The sequence below is a fragment of the Buteo buteo genome, chromosome 19, assembly GCF_964188355.1.
Source record: "Buteo buteo chromosome 19, bButBut1.hap1.1, whole genome shotgun sequence".
NCBI classification, from domain to species: Eukaryota; Metazoa; Chordata; class Aves; order Accipitriformes; family Accipitridae; genus Buteo; species Buteo buteo.
Window position 1 is genome coordinate 13,972,961 of NC_134189.1, and position 23,192 is coordinate 13,996,152.

A 23,192-nucleotide genomic window follows, 5' to 3' on the forward strand; every position below is an offset into this window, starting at 1 on the left:
ACATGGCAAGAGGAAACAAACCCTTTTCCCTTGTAAGCAAATCTCTCGGGGCTTTTTTTTTAGAATGCTTGAGTCAGCAGCACTGGGGCTCAATGACTTTGATGTCCCACCACACGGTGACCACCACTGCAGCTGAACAGGGCCAGCAGCTGCAGGCTCGGGCTGTTGTGCAAGGGATTTTGTACCCTGGGTGCTGGCCCTGGGCCTGCCCCCCCTTAGGGTTCGTCACTGCCAAAACACCAAACGCGGCCCCTCCTCACCACCCTGCCCAGTGCCCCGTGCCCATCCCGGGGGGCACGTTGTGCCACCTGGGCTCAGAGTGCCCATTTTCAGGCCTCACTGAAATTAAACCCAGGGCACGCACCCCAAAGGTCGGTCTCCTTTCCCCAGGCCCTGCTTTAGCTGTTCTCCCTCCAGCCCAGGAGCCCCTCCATGCTGCGGCCGCAGCTTCCACGTTGCTCAGAGCGGTTTGGGGGGGCCGTGGCCGGGCACGGCAGCGCTCACCCCGGGGCATCGGAGGGCGTGGGAACAGCGGGGAGCCAGGGCTGGACGCTGCTTGGCTCCACCAGCGCCTGCCTTTTCTCCGGGGCGGATGCCGCCTGCCTGCTCTGAAGGAGAGGGTGCACGGAGCATGGGAAACAGCGAGCATCTTGCTTTGGGTTTTCATCCCCCCCTCTCCCAGTCACGCATGTCTCTGGGCCTGCCCTATAGGCAGATGTATGGCGGATGCCCATATGCCAGATGTCCTGGGAGATCAAAGTTGCTGCTCACTGCATCCTCCATTCACGCGTGCGCACACACACCCCCCCCCCCGCGCCTCCCAAAAGACTTATAACTTATGCTCTCTATCTTCTGTCCAAGATATTTTCCTTCCCTTCCTTTGTTTGCTTTCCAAACCCCCTTTCGTCTTTGGCACTCCCTGCAGCCTGGGCCGCGCCAGCGGGGGAAGGCACCCTTTGCTCCCACCAACAGCATCTGGCAGCGGGGGGTGAGCGTGGGTTGCCTCGTGGGTTTTCTATCCCACTTCCCTGCCTCCAGGATTTGCTCCTTCTTGGAGTGGGATGTGAAGGGATCTGTCACCCTGGGGGGGCTCTGCAGTACCCCTGCACCTCGCACCCCACCCCGCGCAACTGAGAGGAGCTGAGCGGTGTTACAGATTCACATGGTGACCAGGAAAGCCCCCTCAGACATCCACCTTTGTCCCCTGCGAATTTCTGCAGCCTGCTTAGCCCCTGATAGTCCTGTAGGGTTTTCCCAGCCTCAGCCTCTGGGGAATCCCTGAGACCCTCAGAGATGCACCAGGGACTGAGAGCAATGCAATGCCTCTAGCACATGGGCTGCTACACCCTCTGGCATGGAAAGCCTTTTTGATACTTCAGAGGTCTCCAAAGTGGGGGGCATGCAGGCGAAAACACCATTGGGGTGCAGGAAGAAACCACTGTTTGTACTATTAATAAATAAAATAATATTATTTCATCTTTATCTCATCCTTTTTTAATTTCTAGTTTTGATATGTTTTATAATGTACATAATGTTAGTACAGTAGCACATGCATATAATTTATAAGTAAACATATATATTGAGGTTGTATGCCCCCCAATATATGTATTTACTTTTACCAATAGGGGTGCACAATCAAAAAAGTTTGGAGCCTGCTGGCCAAAATCACTAAGCAAAAGGTTAAAATCAAGGCAAAGGGGATGCCCGAATGCCAGCAAGTCACTCAGCAGTGTAGAGACCACTTTACATAAATAAAGCAGCCAAGCTTTGGTCAGCTCCACGGGTTTGCCTCTCTCCTCTTTTCCCCCACCGTTACCTAATGAGGGGTCAGGAGGCTTATGGGGACCTCAGGCGCAGAACCAAAGTGAGCCCAAACCTCCCCGATAGGCGCTGCAGATAGGGGATTCTCATTTGGGACTGCATGGAGGGGGGGAAACATGCACTTTCCCCATCTTCCCACCGTGTCAGGTCTCCCCTCTACCTGAGCCGGTGGGTAATTCATAAGTTAAGCAGGCTCTTGCCCAGCTCTTCTTGCAGAAAGGTCATGGACTTTATTTTTTCCATCCGTATTTCAGAGAAATGCTGCGTCCCCAGCACATGGTGCAGCACAGCCGCCTCCTGCCTGGAGGGTGGACCCGCTCCTGCCAGCCATCGGGTTGGAAAAGCAGGTGCTGGTTAGCTATAGCTAACCTATGGTTATAGCTGCCGGTGCAGGGACACGGAGGGGTTGGTGCCCTCACGTGCGTCTCCAGCCTGCTTTAGATGAAAGCAAAGCAGTAGCAGGTATGGCAGAGCTGTGGCTGCCACCAGGCACAACCATGCCCCTCCTGCCTCCCTGATGGCTCGGGGCGATGGCGGTGCCCGGGGTGTCGCGGTGGGTGGCCAGCCTGTCTCTGCCGGGAGCATGAGGGGCTCTGGCCTGATGCTCTGGCCCAGGGGATGGACACCAGCCTGCTACCAGCCCACCATGGCAGCAAGGCGAGAGCCATCTCCAGCCCGGCTACCCTGCCAGGGCACACAGCCGTCGCTTCCAGTCGTTGTGTGTAGCTGGTGCCTAATGAAAAAGGGAAACGCGAGATGAAAAAGGAATGATTAGTACAGAGCAATAAAACCGATCAGATGCAGGGAGATATGGTAGCAATATATTAAATAAGGAACAGAAAAAAAAGCCAGATGGTTGCTCCAATTTACTTTACAACTCCAGATGACTTCACAAGAGGTCACTTCGTGGAACTGAAAGGCAAATGCTTCAGGTTGGATGAAAGCAAACACTTCGTGCCTGCTGACATAATGCATATGACGCTGAGGAATGTCCTGCTTCAGAATGGCATTGACATAGCTGGAGTAATAACATTTTTAACTGTTTTTAATAGGTTAGCACCTTTAATCTGCATTGAAGCAGCAGTTGCTATTACACTGGAATGAAAATTCCAAAATGCAAAGATTTTAGAGCATGAGTGATGAAGTGCTCATGCTCTCAGTCAAGAACGGTTCCCCTGGACACAGCACAGCAGACCTTCCTCTGTGTGCTTTATTGCCCCAGGCAGGATGTGGATATCCTCAGTGTTAACAATTCTTGTGTGCCTGTTCCTAAAGTCCAGTGATGCTTTCGGCTCCAGACACCTTGTTGCTCCACCGGCATTTCTTCTAGGGACCATTTCTGTGCAGGGACTTGTCCCACTCCAACCAGCATTCGCACGGTAGCCAAAAGGCATATCATGGTTTAGCCCCAGCCAGCAACTAAGCACCACGCAGCTGCTCTATCACTGCCCCTCCTCAACTGGACAGGGGAGAGAAAATATAACAAAAGGCTCGTGGGTCAAGATAAGGGCAGGGAGAGATCACTCAACCAATTGCTGTCATGGGCAAAACAGACTCAACTTGGGGAAAATTAACGTTCTCACTCTTCTCTCCAGCTGCAGTTTCTGTGCCACAGCAACTTTTTTCCCTTCTTAAATCTGTTATCACAGAGGCGCTACCACCGTCGCTGATGGGCTTGGCCTTGGCCAGCAGCGGGTCCGTCTCGGAGCCGGCTGGCATTGGCTCTGTCGGACACAGGGGAAGCTTCCAGCAGAGTCTCACAGAAGCCACCCCTGTAACCCCCCCACTACCAAACTGCAGGTATTGTGGCAGCCCTTGCCATCAACCCAAACTTCTCACTTTTTGTTCTCCCACCACATCATCCCTCTGGCAGTCAGGGAGAACTGCTGCTGCTCTGGAGCAGCACCCACTTAGCAAAGGCTGCACAGTGAACATGCTGGTTTTACATCCACAAATGCTGTGCACCGCTTTGGGGGAGCAGGTATTGTATGAAGTTGCCCACATGCATTTTTAATCGCACCTGTGCCTTTGCACCATGAATGTGCCATAGTGAGTAGATGTAAATATGCCCGTACAGCCATGGGGACAGATGCATATACTTCCATGTGTTGTGCAGATGGTGTGTAGGTATCTTAGGTGTCTCATCTCTGGCATTTGTGGATCCAACAGTATGACCCCTCCAAGGTGTTTGATTCATGCTGATCAGTACACAAATATGCAGGGAGTGTGTGGAGCTGCTGGCTATACATACAAGGCTGCCTGCCTGGGCAGCATTTAGACCTAAGTAAAGAGCAAAACCATCAGAGAGTAAATGATTAAATAGTTGCTTTAGTGACCCAAGTTTAGCCTAGCATCAAACAAATGATGTAATCCCAATAGGCACATCTAGTATGAAACATTTTTAACCAGTATGTAAGTAATCTGTGGAGCTCATTGCAGGATATCTGAGAAGCCACCTGATTTCTTTATTTGAACAAGGAAATACCTCTGTGTTTAAGAGCAGCATAAAACAGTACGCCAGTTCTAAGTAAGTGCTAAACTTCCCAGAGGTATCTTGAGCATCATGACTCTAAGCCAATCGCCAGCTGAAGTCAGGAGGGAATTTCTTTTTGTCATACAATCATCAAGACCATTTTAGATTCTTGTGCCCTGAGACCAGAAACACTGCTGCTGGGCAGCCTTGGGATGGTGCATGCAGGTGAGTGTATTTTGGGAGCAGGGAACCAGGGAGGAGACCTGTGAGTGCAGGGGTGGGTGCTGCCAGCATGGCCAGGAAAGCAGTGCCCTTGCAGTCAATGTGAGAGTGTGTGCATGCATGTGTCCCCGTGGGGCAGTCGTGCCTAGACTGTCCTCTGCAGAAAGTTGAAATGGAGTTGATTGGGAGAGGAGCTGGGACTCACTGCCTGGGGTTTGTTTGTCCCCTGAAGATGCTGTAAATTCAGCTTCAGGATCCTGGAGGGTGGGGTGATACCTGCTTTGGACTGGGGAGGCACAAAGAGACATCCAGGCTGTCACTTGGTGCTGTGTCATGGATCCCTCTGGTGTGGGGAAGCACTGGCCTCAGTAAGCCCTTTGTATCTCAGTGAGGGCTCTGCAGTCCTATCCCACAGAGCCCACGGGTGGTGGCAGGGATGCCTGGGAAGTCACCCAGGCAGTGGGTGAAAGAAGGCTTCCAATTCCTGCTGTCCAAACTCTGGTTAGTGATGCTATCACCTTCCTTTGAAGTGTTTGGAGCTGAGAGCAGAAGGGTGGCACAAGCAGCTGCACTTAAACTGTTTGACATTATGTGTGTGGGAAGAATACTCATAATTTCATTTTTAGACAGATTAATAATTTTCTTGTGCTCCCACTCAAGAGTTGCTTTGGGACTAACTTCTAGCATTTTGCTGCTGATAGCGAGGATCCCCCTCTTTCTGGAGCCCTCTGAGGGGAAAGCACCAGCTTTTCTCCAGAATTTGTTCCAAGACGGTTTTGGCTGTGGTGGGTCCCCACTATAGGGTTGCTGTGACCATCTGGGTAAAAGCGACCTTTGCTGGGAGAAAGGTGTTACAATTGCAGGCAATGTTCCCAACGAAGCCAGGTAGAGGCTGTGCACATGTGGATAAAAGAAGAGTTCTGCAAAAGATAACTGCCCCTCCAAATACCAGGAATGCTTTGATGTGTCCCTCTCTCCCTTATATGCGTCCCGTCCAGCAGCCAGGGCAAGCTAAGACAGTTGTTCCCTCCTCCTCCTGTCCATTTCCAGCTAGACATCAAGATGCTGCCTCCATATTTGATACCCTGCAGCCATGGAGAGCACTGTGAAGCTGTTTATACTCAGGGGTGGCACCTCTATACCAGCAGCTACCTGCTAAGGGGAGGAGGCCAGCAGGTGGGGAGAGAAAAGGCCCTGCTAATACACAGGGCTGAAGAACCCATACGGGCAGCCAGCGTCGAGGAGAAAGCATGAACTTCCTGCATGCCCTGCCACTGGTTTGAGAGGCAACAAGTCTTTTAGATCTTAGAGGTTCATGCTGTAAAGTCAAAGCCACTCAGAAACCAATGATCACTGTTGAAAGATGTCTAATGAAGAGCTTCATGTGAAAAATAAGGATGTTTCTGCTGCTGGCAGATGGTAGGATGAAATCCAGGATCCTGAACAGCTCCAGGGTTTGCAGTTGGTACTAGGCTGGGGATGTGCAGTCACTTGGTGTTTAGGTAGGGGATGTGTGGGCCACGGACTGTCTGGAAAAAGGCGCTGACCTCATGCAAACGCTCTTGGACACAGGATGGGAAAGGGCCTTCAGAAATGCTGGGAGGAACCACCCTCAATAGTTTCACTATGCAGTCTCTCACAACACATCAGCCTTGAACTACCTAAAGTAATGTGGTAGCCTTGATCTCCACAGCTTTTGATTTCCATCATGTAACATGGGCTGGAAAATGACATTCTTTGGCACATTGTCAGTATGATTCCTAACCTGAGAATGCTCCCGTACAGATGTTTTTCTTGCTTTGTCTAAAGCAAAGCCAAAGAAGTGGTATGGGATGCTCTGAAAGAGCTGCCTAGGAAGACAGATTTGGGGTTTCCCAGCCAACTCTACTTTGGCTGAGAGCAGCAGGAACTTCCCAGCCCTGGAAGGGCATTCTTGTCAGGGCCTGTTCCCTGCAAACATGTTTGAGAATGGGGATGGGGGCCCCCACCTGCCTCTCTGAGCTGCCTGTATCAAACAGCAAACATAGCCAAACTGTGCTGCAGTCTGTCTGGGCTCTCGCTCAGGGCTAAACACCTTTTGCCAAGTTGCTTTACTGCAGTCTCAAGTCTTTGCTCCCCAGAATAGCAGCTCAGAATTCACTCAACCAAGGAAAATTTTTTGCTTTGAATTTTCCTCTGGGGTAGTTTGCTTTTATTTCCAAGTTTTTCTGTTCTTCATTTACTGCAATTTCTTTGGAATTAAATAAATGGGTAATTTTCTCTTAATCTCCCAGACTATTTTAGGCACAGGCTGTGGGTCTATGGAGATGGCTCCAGTCTCATTGTACTGCATACGCTATTAGTCTGTGTAGGGTATTACCTAACACTCTTCTATTTTTCAACAGAGATGCATATTCTTCTGTTACTTATTTCCCAGCGATTGCTAACATCAGCAGGTCAGGACAGGGGCATTCAACAAGCAAGGTAATCTCTTTCTGCCAGCTGGCTTCTGGCTGCATGCTGTGATCTGTGACCTCTCTGGACCACGAGCACCCAAAAGCCTGTAGCCGGGCTTTCATGGCAGGATTCACCCAAAAGCCAGATTCTCACTGCTAGCTTTTAACAAGGCTTGTCATGGAAAACATGGCTGTGCTTTCCTCTAAGAAAGACTGGCTCCCAGCAGGGAGCTGGGCACTTCAACAGCCTCCCTGCAGCACGCTCGCCCTGTCACTACCAGTTTTCTGATAGGTAGCACTCACCCCGACAGCCAGCTCAGAGCTTCCTTTCAGAAGTTATAGCTCTATCAACTGTTACTGGCTTAATAAAGACATTGAGGCCTCAGTTCTCGGTACTTTCTGGTTGTTTTCTTCTAGTCTTTCTCTCACCTTGACACTTGCACGCACCTCCAGGGATCATTCATACAGCATGTGTCTCTCTGATTAATGTTAATACCTCTCAGTGTGAAAACTAAGTACTAAAAAAGGGGTTGTGACTCAGATGTGCAGTAACATTTTAAGTCCTCTGCTGATCACTTAGTGTCAAACCTGCTCTTAAATTTTCCATTGCCAACTGTGCAGAACAAGTGCAACATTATCTATTTCCCTAACTCCTTTTCCAGCACTAGACAGAACCAGCTCTGCACTCTCCATTAATCTGCGGTGCTTGCCTCTCCCATCACAACTTAATTCTTTTACCTGAACCCTGATTTAATGCCTCCTTTGTTCCCTGTATTTGTCCAGTTTCTTAATGTGCTGATCTGGCTTAGGGGTTGTTTACTATACCTAACTGGAATATTTTGCATGCTTATACAAAGATGAATAAAGATCAATATCCTCATTGATTTGCCCTAGGTCATCAAGTAAATCAGTAAGAAGAAAAATTGTGCATCCTACTTCATTTGCTTAAATCAGCAGTACAGTTCAAATAATAAAGCAGTGCTGCAATGACGCTCCAGTAGGAACTCCAAAATCCACCTAAAATGCTGCTTTTGTTTCACATTTTACTTGTAAAAACCTGTGTACAAATGCTGAAGAGAAGCTTGGATGAAGACACAACAGGGTTGCTAACTACACCAGGTACACCTGGATGAGATATTCTGTTTTTCTCTGCATCTCTAAGGTAATAAAATCTGGTGACAGCCCCTATTACCTGGAATGAAAGACAAGGATGTTCCAGGTAATGCAGACATCATTTCTTGTCATCAATCTCTCTCATGTGGCTGTCCCAAGATTAAAATTAATCAGTCCCTCCTTCTAACACACTTGCAGTGAACTGCTGGTGCAGGAGGAAGCTCCTGTCACAGCTGACATGGTTCAAACTAAGAGTGCCCGCCATTCTGCTAATAAACTGAGTAAGCATAAGTGCTTCAGTTGGCTTGTGGAGGAGAGGGTGTAGGGGGCTACAAACCCACTAGTCTCTGACTTCAGATGCGATATATGTAAAGCTCAGACCATTTTTAAGGACCTGCTTTGAATCACTGCGGCCCACGTGATTGACTAACTAAACACATTCTTGAGGCCACTAACTTTTGTATGCAAGTATGACAGTGGTTATTTCTTCCTCTTTCCTGCACAGAAAGATACAAGAGGAGATACAAAACTAACAAAGGAAAGCAACTCCAATATCTTCCACTATGAAGTCCACAGTCAGACAATTCACTAGTTATTATTTTGCTTTTCAAAAGCGTACAAGATCTGGATTTGTGAAGGTCTTGCTACCTTCATGAAAGAAGCAGACCATCAGATCCTGTACAGAGAATCCCTTTTTGTCACAGCCAAGCATGTTTATGTTATTGGTATCAGAGAAAGTCTTAGTATTAGTAACTTTTAATACTTTTTTTTTAAGTGAATATAACCTACCTGAAGATAATGTTGTAATATGGCCCATTACTGTGGAGTGATGTACAACAGAGCCATCTGTGTCTTCTATGACCCCATCTTTAGCTTATTCTGTCTGTGACACTATCTACAAGCATTACCCCATTGCCTGTATCAGTTTTCCAAGGGCAACAGTAGCACTAGGACAACATAAAAGCTACACTTTCAAATGATGATGGCCAAATCTAGGCCATTCACTTCTTCAGAGATGATCTTACGATCCATTTGAAGTCTTTTCATCGAGGATTGGAGCAAATATTCATAGTGCACGTCACCTCCCAAAGACTAGTTACCTCCTCTTGTCTCACCCCTCAATATTTTATTTCCATATACTGCACTCTATTTCAACATTTAGAGTTTGTTCCTAGCCCTAGTTTTAGAGAAAATAACGACCCAACTGTGTAAGTTCAACTGCATTTTCAAAGCACTAGCAGATAGCCTACTGATGAGCTAGAAAAAAACATTAGAAAGGACCAAAACAAATCTGTTCCAAAAAGGACTATTTGAATCAAGAAACTTAAGCATGCACATGAGAAGGCTTTTCCTTTACTAGAGGAGTGTCACAAAACCAGAGCCCAATGCTTAGTCAGGAAGCTTGATCACTGACAGTTGCAAAGATGAAAGCTGTAACCTGTAACAGTTATACAAAATCTAGAAAGAGTAGGACTTTAGTCCAGATACACTTATTATCCAGACACAGAACCATGTATCAAAAAGCAAAGCACTAAAAGAATAAATACCGTAACCATCTGTGTGGAAAACAAAAACTGGTACCTAAATGCAACAGGAAAGAGCAGTAAAACAAAAAACCCCAACCTTGCTGAAGAATCTTACAAAGTAAGAGGAAATCAAAAGCATTTCTTCCAGAAACCGATTAAATAAGTTTGAATTCAGGATTTTCTTAGCAGTCATTCCCCATTTTAGAGAAATGAGGCAGTAAAAGGCTTATCTAGCATTTAGAGTCTACTCTAACATGAGGGCATGCACCTCAGCCTGAGAAGAAAGGGCCTCAGGTTAAAAAGACTGCATAAAGCAGTGTAACTGCAGCTTGGCAAGTATGTTTCATAGCACAATGTAAAATTCCTACCATTCCTGAATCACTGCAATACTTACAGAAGATTATTTCAAAACATATTCCAGCGGTAATTCATCAGTTTCTTATTTCCATGAAACAAGCTTCAGAAGCGAGCACTAGGTGAAGAGTCATGTATTCTGGCAGAGGCTTGTAGTATGGAAAGTCACCTCAAGAATTTTTCTGTCCTACACCATAAAATGTGGAGACAATACTAGTCATCACAGCAGAAGGAAAGGAGAAGTAAGCATTAGTAAAACTTAAGAGATTAGGTAAGGAATATAGTTATGCTACTGTTATTTAACTTAATAGTTACTCTAACAATAGAGAGAATAGTTGTAAGAGAGTCAGTTGTTGTTCCTCAAGTCCTAAAATTTAATTATTACAGGGGTATGGTTTGGATCTCCTGAACAGAAGCAACAAACCTGTAACTGGAAATGGATTGTATTTGTTATATTTAAGTAGCGCAGTTACGTTACTCTCGTTCTCTCTTGTGAAAGAGGATTGAGGGAGCAAAACTACTGACCCATTTTTTAGGAAGAATGAAGCTCATCCTAGAGTCCTATTCAAATGGCTTGCCTACAATTCAACGTTACTCAAGCAAATAGCTTGACAGTACTCCATGCACTTGAATTCTAGCTTCAGAGAACAGTTATTACACACAGCCCTCAAGTAGTAAGTCCTTATACACACAAGCCCACTTTTCAAAGGTTGCTGCCAATCCCCCAGAGAGAAGCTACAAAGAACTCCATACACACACGCATTTTTATTTTAATAAATAAAGTTTTACAGGCTCAGGCTTTTTTTTTTTTAAATCACATATACAGAACAGAGAAATGCCTGACCAAGTAACATGAATTAAACTACTAACCCTGGGAAGGAATGCATGCCCTCTGTAACACTGAAGACCTTAACTGAAAAGGGATTTCCCATCGGCAGCATAGTAATTTACTTCACAGATTAGACAACTTGAAAGACATGTGGCCAAAGCAAAGAGAGTGACCCTAAATGGACCACTTGTCTTTATAGAGCCACAACAGTGCAAGGAAAGCCAAGAGCCCAAATGCCTCCATTTTCTAGTGTCACTTTTGGATGAATATGTATGTCTTCACATCCTTTAAGCAATACATTCTAACCACAAGTAGAGAGGCTAAGCACAGCAGGTATGCAAAATTATTCCATTGAAGAACAGATACTGGATGACACGGTAATGTTATATTTCAAGATTTTAAACTAGCAGATGCTTTTGCATCCCCTTCAGTATGGCAGTGGAACAGATCCCACCTTCTCTCATAGAGGTTTAGTCCAAAAACTTCCTGTTGGCATTAGCACCAAAGAGAGCCACTCTGACTTCTGGCATCATCTGTTGAGAAAGAGTACATCAGTTACATGCAATGGGCAATACAATTGCTGTACAATCCTCATTGCAGGCACTGTGTGATAGCTAGGCTAGGCTTCAAAATTAACAAGTCAATTCAATAGTTTTCTGAAGCCTTTGCCTGATCACACATTGCCTGCTACTCTATAGACTTAAAGGATTGCCTGCTGCAGCATAAGAGATGCCAGTGCTAGTTTTTTTCCACTAGGGTATAACAGGTCTCAGCCAAAGTTTCTAGTGCTTGAGCTAGCTTGAGTAATTCAAGTTAGCCTCAGCATTTCAACATCTTGACTGCAGTGTAGTCATAACAAGTCTTTCACTATCATAATTTCTAGGGTTTTATGTTCATGTTTAATTCAAAAGGGATCATTCCGGAGAAAGCCATGTTTGTTGCAGAGAAGCACAAACAGTAGGCAATTTGCTTCTCTCCATTCAAAAATAACTTCTTACTTGTCATCCACGTTGAAATCCAATCCCACACATTATTGTGACACATTGAAAATACTAGGATTTAATTACAAGACAAAACTAGTTAAATATATCTTGTTCACCTTGGCTGTTAGAGAAACTCACCTGCTGGGCTACAAGGTCCAGACGACTTTCCAGGGTATTGGAAACCTTAATTTTACCATCACTATTATAGATTTCAACACCTCCAGCACTAGAAAGGTGGGGGGGAAAAAAATAAATTGTGAAATCCACAGGACATCTCAAAGTCAGAATGTGGCAGAGATACTATCCCAAATCAGCGCTTACAGGCAGGTCAGATATGTAAATAAGATTTTTTTTTTAAAAAAAACCAAAATGTTTTTGATCATGTCTTAATAGGAATCAGCACAAAGTGATCCACTGAAGCAGCAGTGCAAAGCGTCTTTGGAATTATCAGATGCCACAGCTACATACAAGGGTCCTCATTACATGATCTAAATGCAAGGGGAACTATGAAATTTGTCACTTCAGAACAGCTTCAGACTCTGTACTTTATTATTAATAGACAGCTTTCAGATTTTGAGAACTGAGGAAGAGTGCTAAAAGTGTTGTTTGTTGGCCCATACATAAAGATCGTGGACTGTCAGAATAAACAGCTTTGTGACATGTTCTTTATCATACTACATGGAAATAGAGCCTTGCAGACATAACAGACACACCTGCCCCCCATCAAGTGATTATCCTGCAGCACCATATGACTCAATTTGCTTCGTCTTGAGATAGAAAGCATGGCTACATCTGTATTCTCTCTCTTTAAAAAAAAAAAACAGTGGTTCAGTTTCTACATACAGTTATTCTCTACTTCAGTACTGTGAATCAGGCTGCAGGTTGCGCAAAACTTTTATTGACATTTTTTGATTGAGACAGTGCTTGTCTGGAGGAAGCTGCAGAGTCCGTGCTTAATTAACACAAAGAAGTGCCAAATTCCACTAGAACACCAGCAGACACACTGTGAGGATATTCCATACATAATTTTCTGAGACTGTTCTAGTAGGAGCTGTGACTTGAAAAGTTGCATTAAGTTAGTGCTCTGTATGAAAGACTCCTATTTTTCTTACATTTCCTCTGGCAGGAAGTTATCTTGGTCAATGTGAACATCCAAATTGCTTTTTGTGGCATTTTTGTAGATGGGAATGCTTTTCTGTACAGCAGTCTAGGATACAAGAAAAAACTCCAATTAGCACTGACAAATGCTAGTGTGCCACTTGAGTTTGGTCACTTAATCGTTTGTAGTAACAAAATGAAGGGATTAAGGCCTTTTTCTTTTTTTTTAATTAAGCAAATGTATTCCAGTGTGACTTTTGAGGCAAAACCAATTATTATTCTTAATATTGTAGCAATGTCTAAAATTTCCTAGGTAATATCCAAGCAAGCAAATGATCCCAACTTGAAAAGCATACTTGCTCTCTTGCATCTGCAGCAGAAGTGAAGCAAGTAAAGCTTGTTTTCATGTCACACAGATGGGATCTGAACAGCAAGTATTTGCAGTCAGGTCCCAGCCTTCGTGAGCAGGATACTGTCAAACTATTCTAGGTGTCTTACCTTAACCATAGGGAGATCCTGTTTCCTGCACCGAACAACTATTTTGGGCTCAAGCAGCTGGTAGAACCCCTGCACAAGATAACCATTACAGTATCAGAAATTCAACATTTCAATTGTCTTAGAATTATTTAGCCCCAAGAAAGGAAAGGAGCTGATCAATTTGAAAACCTAAACCTGACAATATTAGCTTCTTGAGTTCTTTGCTTGCAAGTTCACCTCATGCAGACATTCTGAGAGGACAGCACCAATATCTGGGAAAGAGCCTACAACTATGGATCATGTGTTTCCTTGTTAGCTTCCAGTTTGGAACTCAAGTGCAACTAAACCTATGTATCATAGGATTGAGTTGCCCAGACAATGTACATGTATACATAAGGATCACTGCTGTCTAAGTAGACTGAGCATGCAGCCAAGCTGACATTTTCCTATGCAGCTCTTCAAGAAGACATGCAATAGTTTCAGGTGCCTGTTCTAATAACCCCTGCCTTGCAGTTCCTGTCGCAATACATGAGAACAGAATAGAACAGAACAGAACCGGTTCACTTCCAGTTGGAAGACACCTACAACGATCATCTAGTCCAACTGTGAGTACTGATGAGCACAGATCCCTCACTGGATCAAATATAATGAGCCAAGACAGACGTGGCCAGCTTGCAAGAGTGAGACAGGTTTGTTTGATGTACAGCAATACCAGACCTAAGTGTGACAAAGAAACAACACTGAATTGGAAGCACAAGCTAGTAGGAAACACTGTTAAGAAAACTCTGCCATCAAACTGTGGACAGGAGAGTTCGTGGCTGGCTTTTGTGAGTTTATAGTAACGGGACCGATTCATACCAGGAGGTGGCACTAGTGGTCGCATGACTGACCCTGGCCAGTGCTGATGGGATTTTTAGCAGTTAATTTCTGGAGCTTCAGGATGGTATTCTAGGTAAGCAAAGCTTTGATTTCCGCTTTGTATTTCTGTCACAGACACATGCCATACTACAGTAAATTTGTCAAAGCCAGGACTTATACGTCAAATGCCAAAAGGATTTTAAAAGCCAGTAACTATTGACTTTGAGGTTTGGAGAAACAGCTTTTGCCAAAGGTGCATTTGATCCAACTAATTACTACAGAATTTTAAAGTCTGCATCCTAAACGTGCATGTTACAATGTATATGTGCCCATCTGCAATTGTTCTCATAATGGAACTGCTGCTTGGTACACCAGGTTTTACACCTCAAAATAAGCTGCAACCTTATCTGTTCAGAATCCAGGATTGAAAGATATAGCAGAAGTGATGTTTAAAACTCAAAGATCACCCAGCAACATTTGATCTAGACTCCAATACAACCGTAACTTCCAGTGGGTTACTTTTGAAGACAGACACCTAGGAGGATAGGGCTGTGATCACCTATTTGTTACAATTTAAATATTTACCTGTAGAACTAGTCCATCCAGCAGTGTCTGGTACCTGGCAGTATCCTTCACCACCTTGGCAAGTCTCTGCTTGGCCTCATTCAGCAAATCCTACATTCAGAAGAAATCAGATCAGCAGAGCCCATCTGTTTGGCATTTGGTTTCATGCCTACCAACTTTCTGTACTCCTATTATAGCTATCACACCCTGCCAACACGTAAATGTACACTCCAGCTGGTGTTCATCCAAGCTAGACCTTCATCTCTGTGCATGGCACAATATCCTTCCCAAACAGTTCCCTTCTCCCTGCCCTGATCTGAACCCATTGTAACCTGACAATAATTCCTTTTTCATGAAAAAGGGAGACCTCAGTAGTAAATGGATAGTAGTTATAATACTAATTCAGAGAGAGAAACTAAATATGTTGTAAATCATTGCCTAATGCAAACTAATAAAGTTCTACAAATAACATTTCTTCAGCTTTGTGGTCAAGCAAAGAAATTTAATCTATCTTTTTATCAAATAACATTCAGGTTGGGTATTTTATAATTGTAAGTAAATGCAAGTCAAAATTTAAAAGTGCGAGCTTATTTTTAATTTGAAGTAGCTTGTTTTGATTATCTTTATTCAGCAAATCGGTATCAGATGGGATTGAATTTTTAAGAAATTTGAGTCAATTCAAACACAGCTCCTAGGACTGAACTGTCATAATTACTTCATATAAAGAAATTGTATGATTTGGTATAAACCTTTCTTTACTGTCCTGCCTCATAGTGTTTAAAACAGTGCATGTTAACACAATCAGTACTAGGACATAAGACTATCACAATTTAACATCATGGTCAAACCTAGTTACACTGTCCACCCTAGAGTAACAGAGCATTTCTGGGACTGCTCATCTCTCTTGTTCATGAAAGAGGCCAAAGGGAAAAAGAGCTAGCAGCATGTGACTTTAAATGTTTTAAAATGAGGAAGAGTGTTATGCATTACTCAGAAGCATGAGGTTGAGTCAGCTGATAAATGAGGAAGAGATTACCCAGCAGAGACTATCACAATAGAGTTAGCTCTTTAGCCACCCACCTTCCTCCTCTCTGTGACTATAACCTAAAGTCTGAAACTAGGTTTAACTGGTGATTTTCTTCTGCTAACTCCCCTTTTTCACAGTAACCTCAACTTTAACATTATCCAACTTTTATTTTTGACTTCTACAGGTCTCGCAGCTTTTCCAATAGCTCAACAGCACCATCTAGCAGAATATGGAACACTCAAACTGCCTCTGAGACGGAGTAAAAGATAAAAGGAAACCTGCAAGCTGTATAATGAGCAGAATGAGAATACACTACCCGTGGTGTAAGACAAACATAGTAAGCCTGCACTAAGACTAAACGTAGCCTGCTCTGATAAATGATCACTCACCCTATACGTCAACACACAGATTGGTCACCTACTAGAACAAGAAGCAAACCTTTTCATGTACTGGGGGCCACTAAAGGAGACAGAAAAGCCCAGTTAGTGGTGTTTTAAGCCTACTTGCTTAAGCCATGACAGCTTTAATGCATAAATGTTGCTTCAGGCAAACAGAACTTCAAAGTTCTACCAAGGTGCAAGACAGAGTTCCTGCTCTTTAAAGTAAGCTATTGTCCAAATAATAGATACAATGTTGCCTGCAATGTTCCTGGCAGAGAACAGTATTTCCCTAAAAGAGCAGGTAGTAGAAACTGTGAAAATGAGCTAAAGCAGATTAGCGAAGCTGGATTAAATCCTTAATGACTTTTCAGAGCAGCTGGGAAAGCCATTTTTGTATGTTGAAGCAAATGTCACTCAATCACAAATCATATTTTTCTTTAGAGAATGATTAAGAACATTTCCTAACAGATGGTAGAAACAGAACCTCTGTGTCTTTACCATAGAGATACTCACTGCAATAAGGTCATCCCTTGCCTTGAGGACCTTCAGTCTTGCTTGATTCATCAGGTTGGACATCTGACTGCAAGTTGCACGATAAAGTTGAATCAATCCATCAGACTTTGACAGAAGAACTGCAACATTTAACTGTATACTTTACGTTTAAAGATAACAATATTACAACTTTTAATAACAAACCCTGTTCACCTGTTTGAATCTGTTTCTGAACTTGCCCAAATGATTACAATGCAGAACTCTGTCCTTCAGTAAAGACCCACCAAAGCTAAACCTGACATGATAATTCGTCCCAGAGTAACAGAACAAGGTACAGTTCTAGACATTAACTACATAAATACAAGAGATTCTTTCACCACACTTATTAACAGCTATACTATTGTAGCTCACCTTCGATAACTTCTCCTCAGGAGAAACTAGAAACTCATAATTAGAACTAAATATATTGGCTAAAGTTTGCCTATTTGCCAGGAAAAAACAGTTTTGTATAAAATTAGCAATAAAATGAAAGCTCAGGCTCTGAAGTCAGCCATCTAACCGAAGCAACTTACATTTTCTTTTGCTGTTCAATTTGTTTCTCCTTCTTTTCATAATACTCCATGATTTTCAGCCTCTGTGTCTGAACAAGGCGACCCTTCTCAATGTTGAATTCTTCTTCTGCCTACAGTAAAAATCAAATAACTGAAGTGGAAATTGATTCCATGGGCTGAAAAAAACAGAATCAAAATGAAACAGCCATGCTTTCAGAGCACCTTCATAGATAAGCTAGGATGATACAATTTATGGTTCCATATAAACAAAACATTTCAACCAGTACTCAAGTTGAAGGGAGTTCAGGATGTGTTCTGCTGAACTAGAACCTTGCTAACTAAGATACAGCTTATTTTATCAACTGACTGACACGTTTCCTTGCAGTACTTATTCCTCAGGCACAAAATTACCAAATGTATATATTACATACTGTTAAGCAAAACTCATTTTATCTGAGCTTCATGTCTGATTTGTTTCTGTAGAATTGGTCTCTTTTCTAGCTACAAGAGAATCTACCTAAAACAAGCTACCCAGCGCTCAGTGCCCACAAACTTCATTAGTTTAAGTAATTCTTACACAAGGAGAGTGACAGTATAGCTATTACTTTTTTATAAAGACAAGCCAGACAGCATGTGAAAACACACGGCAAATTTTCCTATTTATGCCCGAGAATCCAATCTCAACTTCTGACTTCTGTTTGCAGATCATCAGGAATACCTGCTTTAGTACTGATTAAATATTTGTGTAGATCTAAATGTTTAAGGGGGATTAAATATTAATAGTAATACATATGCCAAGTTCAATACCAACAAGATATTTTAGTATTGGTATAAGGCAGATTGTTAGGGTTGTAAGGCACCATTAATCCTTCTTTAGTAAACATCTATATTCTATCAACAGGTTAATATTAAACTCAATCTCTTGTGGCTTAACATAAGTGAAGAATTCTGCAAGTAATTCAACTCATACCTTAAATGTAAATTCATGTTTTATTTCCCCAGGATACCTACTAAATCACATCTAGAATTTAGTCTGCAGGTAGCTACACGGGTTTAGGTACAGTTATGAACCTGCTTACAAACAAATTTTCACCAACATAATTCAACCAGTTTAACTTTCATCTTTTATCATTTTGGTACATGTATGAATGCTTGTGCAGGATTACTAGCATTAATGCTTTCATTTACTACTAATGTTTCTGCCCGACATGCTATGGAAGTGAAGCAAAAATTAAGATTAAACCTTGTGGTAATAGCTGGCTATGACAAACCTTAGCAGAATTCATAATTATGCAGAGAACTCCTTTAATCCTCAGTGATGTCAAGTTATGTATAGGAGGAAGGGGAAGGTGTTCCACTTAATCCAGTCTATTCACATTACCACTCAGCTCTCCTGATTGCTTAAAAAAACATGAGTGAACTTGCATATGAATAAATTTATATTTAAGAACCACTACGAAAACTCTGACCAAAAAATAGCTTTGACTTGTTTTCATTTATCAAAAGCTAACAAATATTAACCTTATGGTAGCATAATTTTTTGCTTATGTAATAACTAAAGGTGAAGTAGGCTGTAGCTTGCAAAAGTGTCCTAGGGCTGCTCTGACTGCAGCTATCAAAACAGGATATCAGATGCAGTTTTCCTTTTGCACTTACTAACATTGAACTTCCATTTTTACCTTTGCATCTATTTCTTCAGCCTTTTCATTGGCTTCCTGCTCAATGAAAGCCATCATATGCTTGATCTGTAACAAGAGAGAGAAAAGAAAATATTTTCTGTTGGAAAGGACTTTGATGAGAGAAGGATGTATATAGTCCTCCTTTGTACAGTAGGCCCCTCCATATCCATTTACTAATTCATATAACGTTGTTTTTCAAGGAAATTAAATTGAGTGTACAGGTCAAAGAGTCAGTTCATCTTAACACAGATTACAAGGAAATTAATTTTTTTTTCCAAATAATTCTATATAATGCTGTTTTGCTGGCTGTCATTAGAAAAATATACTTCAGGTATGCAACTATAAAAAAAAAAACAAACCCCAAATTAAATTTGTATAAATGTGAGACTGTCTATTTTCATTCTTCACTAGTGAGAACAACATTTCTGCTCCAACCTCCCCTGCCCCAGGATTCATAAAAAAAAAAAAAAGAAATAAATCCTCACACAGTAAAACAGCCTGTTTGTTATGACATTTACATGAAGGATAGAAGATTAACATAGAGTCCCTGCTCTACATCAGGTATGGATAGCATTTGAATGAACGTGGGCCTTCCACACTAGAAGTGAAGCAAAGCAAAGGGCAACTGATGACTCTGGTCAGATCAGTACAACCAGAAGTTCCTTTACACACCTAAGAATTCTTTCTTGAAAAAAAGTAATAAATTCTGTAAAGACTTACAAGGCAATTAAAAAAATGCAGCTATATGGTTCAACTCAAAATGACTTTATAAAGCAGTTGCATGTTCGTTTGGAAGAACTGGGGAAGAAGACAGAGATAGCAGTGCTAGTTGATCAAGACCACATCAAGTATATCACATGCTGCTTTAGAACCTGGTATGCACTAATATATTCTACTTGAAGAACCTTTTTTACACCACCTCAAAACACTGTAAAGCACAGGTCCAACAGCTTGAAGACAAGGAAAGCAATTATACTGAGTTCTGCTGATTTATCACATGCCTTTCTGTGACCAGGCCTAAGTTTAGGCTCACACTTGGGGCAGACCGTAAGTGACTCATGCCCAGCCAGACTGCAACTTTAAACAGGTATAGCCATTTCCAAGGGCAGATGGAGTGGACTGTACAGTTGAGCAGACTATAAAAACCTACTGACTTTTTGCTTGCGCTTAGTGACAAGACACATTTTGCAGACAATCTGGTCTGAATAAACTTGCACGAAAGACTCTATTTATATAATCTCATATTAAAGTGAAATATTTTAAAGAGATAAGAAAGGTGCCAACGTGAAAACTGAGCCAATGTGCAGAACAGCACTATGCCCATATAGGTGAAAAAACAGAAGTGAACAGACAAGTGGAAGATTTTAAGCATGTGCAGTGGAAGAAGTGAACAATATCTACATCCTCAAAATCAAATCAGCAATTTTTCTTTCAATTCCAGTTTGCAACACTTTCAAGTGCATGTCCATCTATAGCGTCAGTTTCCAACCCTGCTCACCTGATGAGATGACTGGTTAAACCAAGCTTTAGATCTACCTGCATTTCAGAAAGGACGAGAAAGGCATATAAAATAAGGAAATGATTTTATTGAAAAGTCTATTGTTGAAGGAGACCAAGAACTTTGTATAGCAGTAGTAACCCTTACATTACTGAGTCACTTCCTCCAGTTTGGTTTGGTTTCTGAATTTTGGGAAAGTACTTTAAACAGTTCCGGGTGTTCAAAAAACGTCCTCTGCATAATGAAGAGGAATAAGATGGAAGCAAGCTAATACGGCATCTATTTCCCTTAGTCTGGTAAGACTGAACAGTGTTATTTCCTTCAAAAACTGTTGTAGGAAATCCCTTTTTGCTTTTCCTAGAAATGAAAAGAGATCCTAAGTAAGACTTTCACATCTATAAATAGGAGTAATTTTAATAACACTGACAAAAATATGTGTTTTTAAATGAGATTAATTTTAAATGAAGTTAATAACTTTAGCATAGTAGATTTCCTATAGAAAGGAAGAGAGGGTTCTTCCCATCAGTAGTAGTGCGATTATCCTTTCCATGGGAAGTTCTAGATGTTAGACTGGCTTCAGCGAGAAGTGACTAGCCAGATTATACAGAACAATCCATTAAACAAACACCTTTGACAGAATAAAGCAAGCAAGTCTATCTATGGGAAAAAATCTTAATTAGAGATGATTTTCAAAGTGAAGATTACTGAAAGCACCATGGCAAGTAGTTAAGAGTTCAGAGGACCAGTTGGCAAGTTCATTCCAGATTCATACACATGCCGAACTGTTGCGCCATCCGCAGCATTCTCTTTTCAGTTAACAGGATCACCCTAGACTCAGGAGCGTAAAACAATGACAGGGAAGTTGCAGATGTGAAATGCTACTAGCATTACATGTTTAGTTTATCAACGGATCCTGAACTAACCTTTGAAGTTCAGGTCCATGGCGGCTGAGCAAGACCAACCCAATGTCAGCTTTATTTTTATTATCTTCATGAAAGAGGCAGGAAAAAACAAACAAGCTTTGTGGATAAAAGACAATAGAATGTAATGTTATAATTCCCCTTTCAGAGAAAGGCAACCTACTGATTTTACTTTCAATGTGATGCTTCCTTGCCAAGAGACTATGTTTACTGAATGAGAAAGTGAGACACGAAGCACTTATGAAGCAAAGGACAAAAGGAACTTGGCCGATCTGCTCATCACCTGTAGGAAACTCCACAGACCAGTGCCAACTGGATCTGTGCAGTCTTTAACATGGCACGCCATTTTCAACCCAGCTCAAAGCAGCTTTTTTAGGCAAGGGCATTGTTTACCGTCAATAAGGACAAAGTGTCCTGCCTCAGGAGGAAGTGTCCACAGTCAGACTTCAGGGTTGTAAGTTTCCATTGCAAGAGAAGCCCAGGTTGCACTACTCTGCTCAGGATATAAACGTGAAAAAAGGCATTCGAGAATGCTGAATTGCCTACCCAAATGCTAAGTTACAGCTAATTAGATGTAGTGTAGCTGTAAGAAAAAAAGAGATGGAAAGGCCTTAGAGAGCAACATCTAAAAAGACAGTACCTATCTAGGGCAATGTATTTATCTGCCTCAAAGTGCAATTAAACACGGTAGATAGCATAAAGGCTACTTACGATCCCCTTCATTATAACCTGGCAGAGCGTGTCATCAAAACGCTTCAGCAAAGTTCCCCAAAGGGTGGCCAATCAATCCCACCAGGGAAAAATTCACTTTCTTCAGAAACTTCTTTCTCACTAAGATTCCCAGAGAGGATCTTTCCCCTTCACCAACCCTTGCATTCACAGGAGACCGCTACTCTTCCACCCCCAGAGCTGGAGACCCTATTCCACAACTAAAACGTGGATCAGCCGCAGCTGGATGCAGCCGCTTCTGCTGTTGCAGGGTTCAGAGCTGTCACTATCCCTCCCCCTCCGACCGGCCTTTTACCAGACAAACGGCCCTTCAGCTCAGGCACACCCGAGCCCCACACCTGGCACGGCTTCAGGGCAAGGAAGCGGCAAGGAGGCTGCCTCCGCCGCCCCGGCCCAGCCCTGGGTGCCCTTCTCCTCACGCTGGGTCCGTCCCGTCAGCTCCCGGGTCCCGGCCCCGGCCGGGCCGAGCGCAGTGTGGAGGAGGAGGCGGCGGACCTGGCAGCGGCCGCCGCGCTGCCCGCTCCGGGGCCGCAGGACGGCGTTGGGGCTGGGGCCCGGGACCCTACCTGCTTCTGGACGTCGGCATCGCTGAGCGCCATGGCGGCGGCGTTGGCGGCGGCGGGGCTCGGTGGCAGGCGGCTGGGGCCGTTGGCGACCGCGAGTGGAATCAAATCCGGTTCGGGTCACAGCTGCTGCTGCTGCCGCTGTGTCACGCCGCCCCGCCCACTTGCTGCTCCGGGCCAATAGAAACCTGAGCTCTGGCCGGCGTCACGGGGGCGGGTCCTTGCGCGTGGCAGACTGCCATCTTGTGGTCGGGGTTTTGTCTTCAGCGCCTCTTCACCACCGGAGCGGGGAGCGCCTCGCCCCGCCCGGCTTCCTTCGCGCCTGTCGCCGGTGGCGGGGCCGGCAGCTGCCCCCGAAGCCCGGCTGGAGTGAGGTAGCCGGGACCGCCCAGCAGAGAAAAGCAGCAGGGCGCAGGGAGCAGCCGGCCGAGGGGAGCAGGGAGGCCAGAGGTCGCGGCTGTCGGGTGGAGGTGGCTTGGGGGAGCCTTGTGGCGGGCCCCTCAGTTTGGCTGTACTTTTGTGGTTAACAGCTGTGGCACCAGCGTTTCATTGTAGAAATACGTGGTGGGGACTCACAGCCGCCTTTGTTATTATCTTCTG

At 43.6% G+C, this 23,192-nt stretch overlaps 1 protein-coding gene across 4 annotated transcripts; it reads right to left on the reverse strand.

The window, feature by feature from the left end:
- Positions 1–1,501: 1,501 nt before the first annotated feature.
- On the reverse strand, positions 1,502–23,096 carry ATP6V1E1 (ATPase H+ transporting V1 subunit E1). 4 transcript variants are annotated; one of them, XR_012653589.1, is made up of 11 exons: positions 22,596–23,096; positions 18,883–18,948; positions 17,225–17,334; positions 16,674–16,740; positions 14,775–14,864; positions 13,353–13,421; positions 12,869–12,963; positions 11,895–11,982; positions 11,228–11,306; positions 9,985–10,131; positions 1,502–2,554 (listed from the first exon to the last, which is right to left on the reverse strand). XR_012653589.1 is itself a non-coding variant. In XM_075051229.1 (10 exons), the coding sequence occupies exons 1-9, from the start codon at positions 22,626–22,628 to the stop codon at positions 11,244–11,246; spliced, it is 681 nt and encodes a 226-aa protein (XP_074907330.1). In that variant the 5' UTR covers positions 22,629–23,096; the 3' UTR covers positions 9,402–10,131; positions 11,228–11,243. The 4 variants fall into 4 exon arrangements, 2 of the variants coding, with proteins under 2 accessions (XP_074907330.1, XP_074907329.1); XR_012653590.1 differs by lacking the exon at positions 1,502–2,554 and adding an exon at positions 9,402–9,502; XM_075051229.1 differs by lacking the exon at positions 1,502–2,554 and having other exon boundaries at positions 9,402–10,131.
- Between the last annotated feature and the right edge of the window lie 96 nt (positions 23,097–23,192).

What these genes read in the sequence shown, in the direction of transcription:
- ATP6V1E1 (XM_075051229.1), bottom strand. Translation starts at nt 22,628, where the DNA reads ATGGCGCTCAGCGATGCCGACGTCCAGAAGCAG. An exon ending in ATTGAACAGCAAAAGAAAAT is followed by an intron (nt 16,741 to 17,224) that starts GTAAGTTGCTTC and finishes TGCAACTTGCAG; the next exon opens with TCAGATGTCCAACCTGATGA. An exon ending in CAAGGGATGACCTTATTGCA is followed by an intron (nt 14,865 to 16,673) that starts GTGAGTATCTCT and finishes TTCTGAATGTAG; the next exon opens with GATTTGCTGAATGAGGCCAA.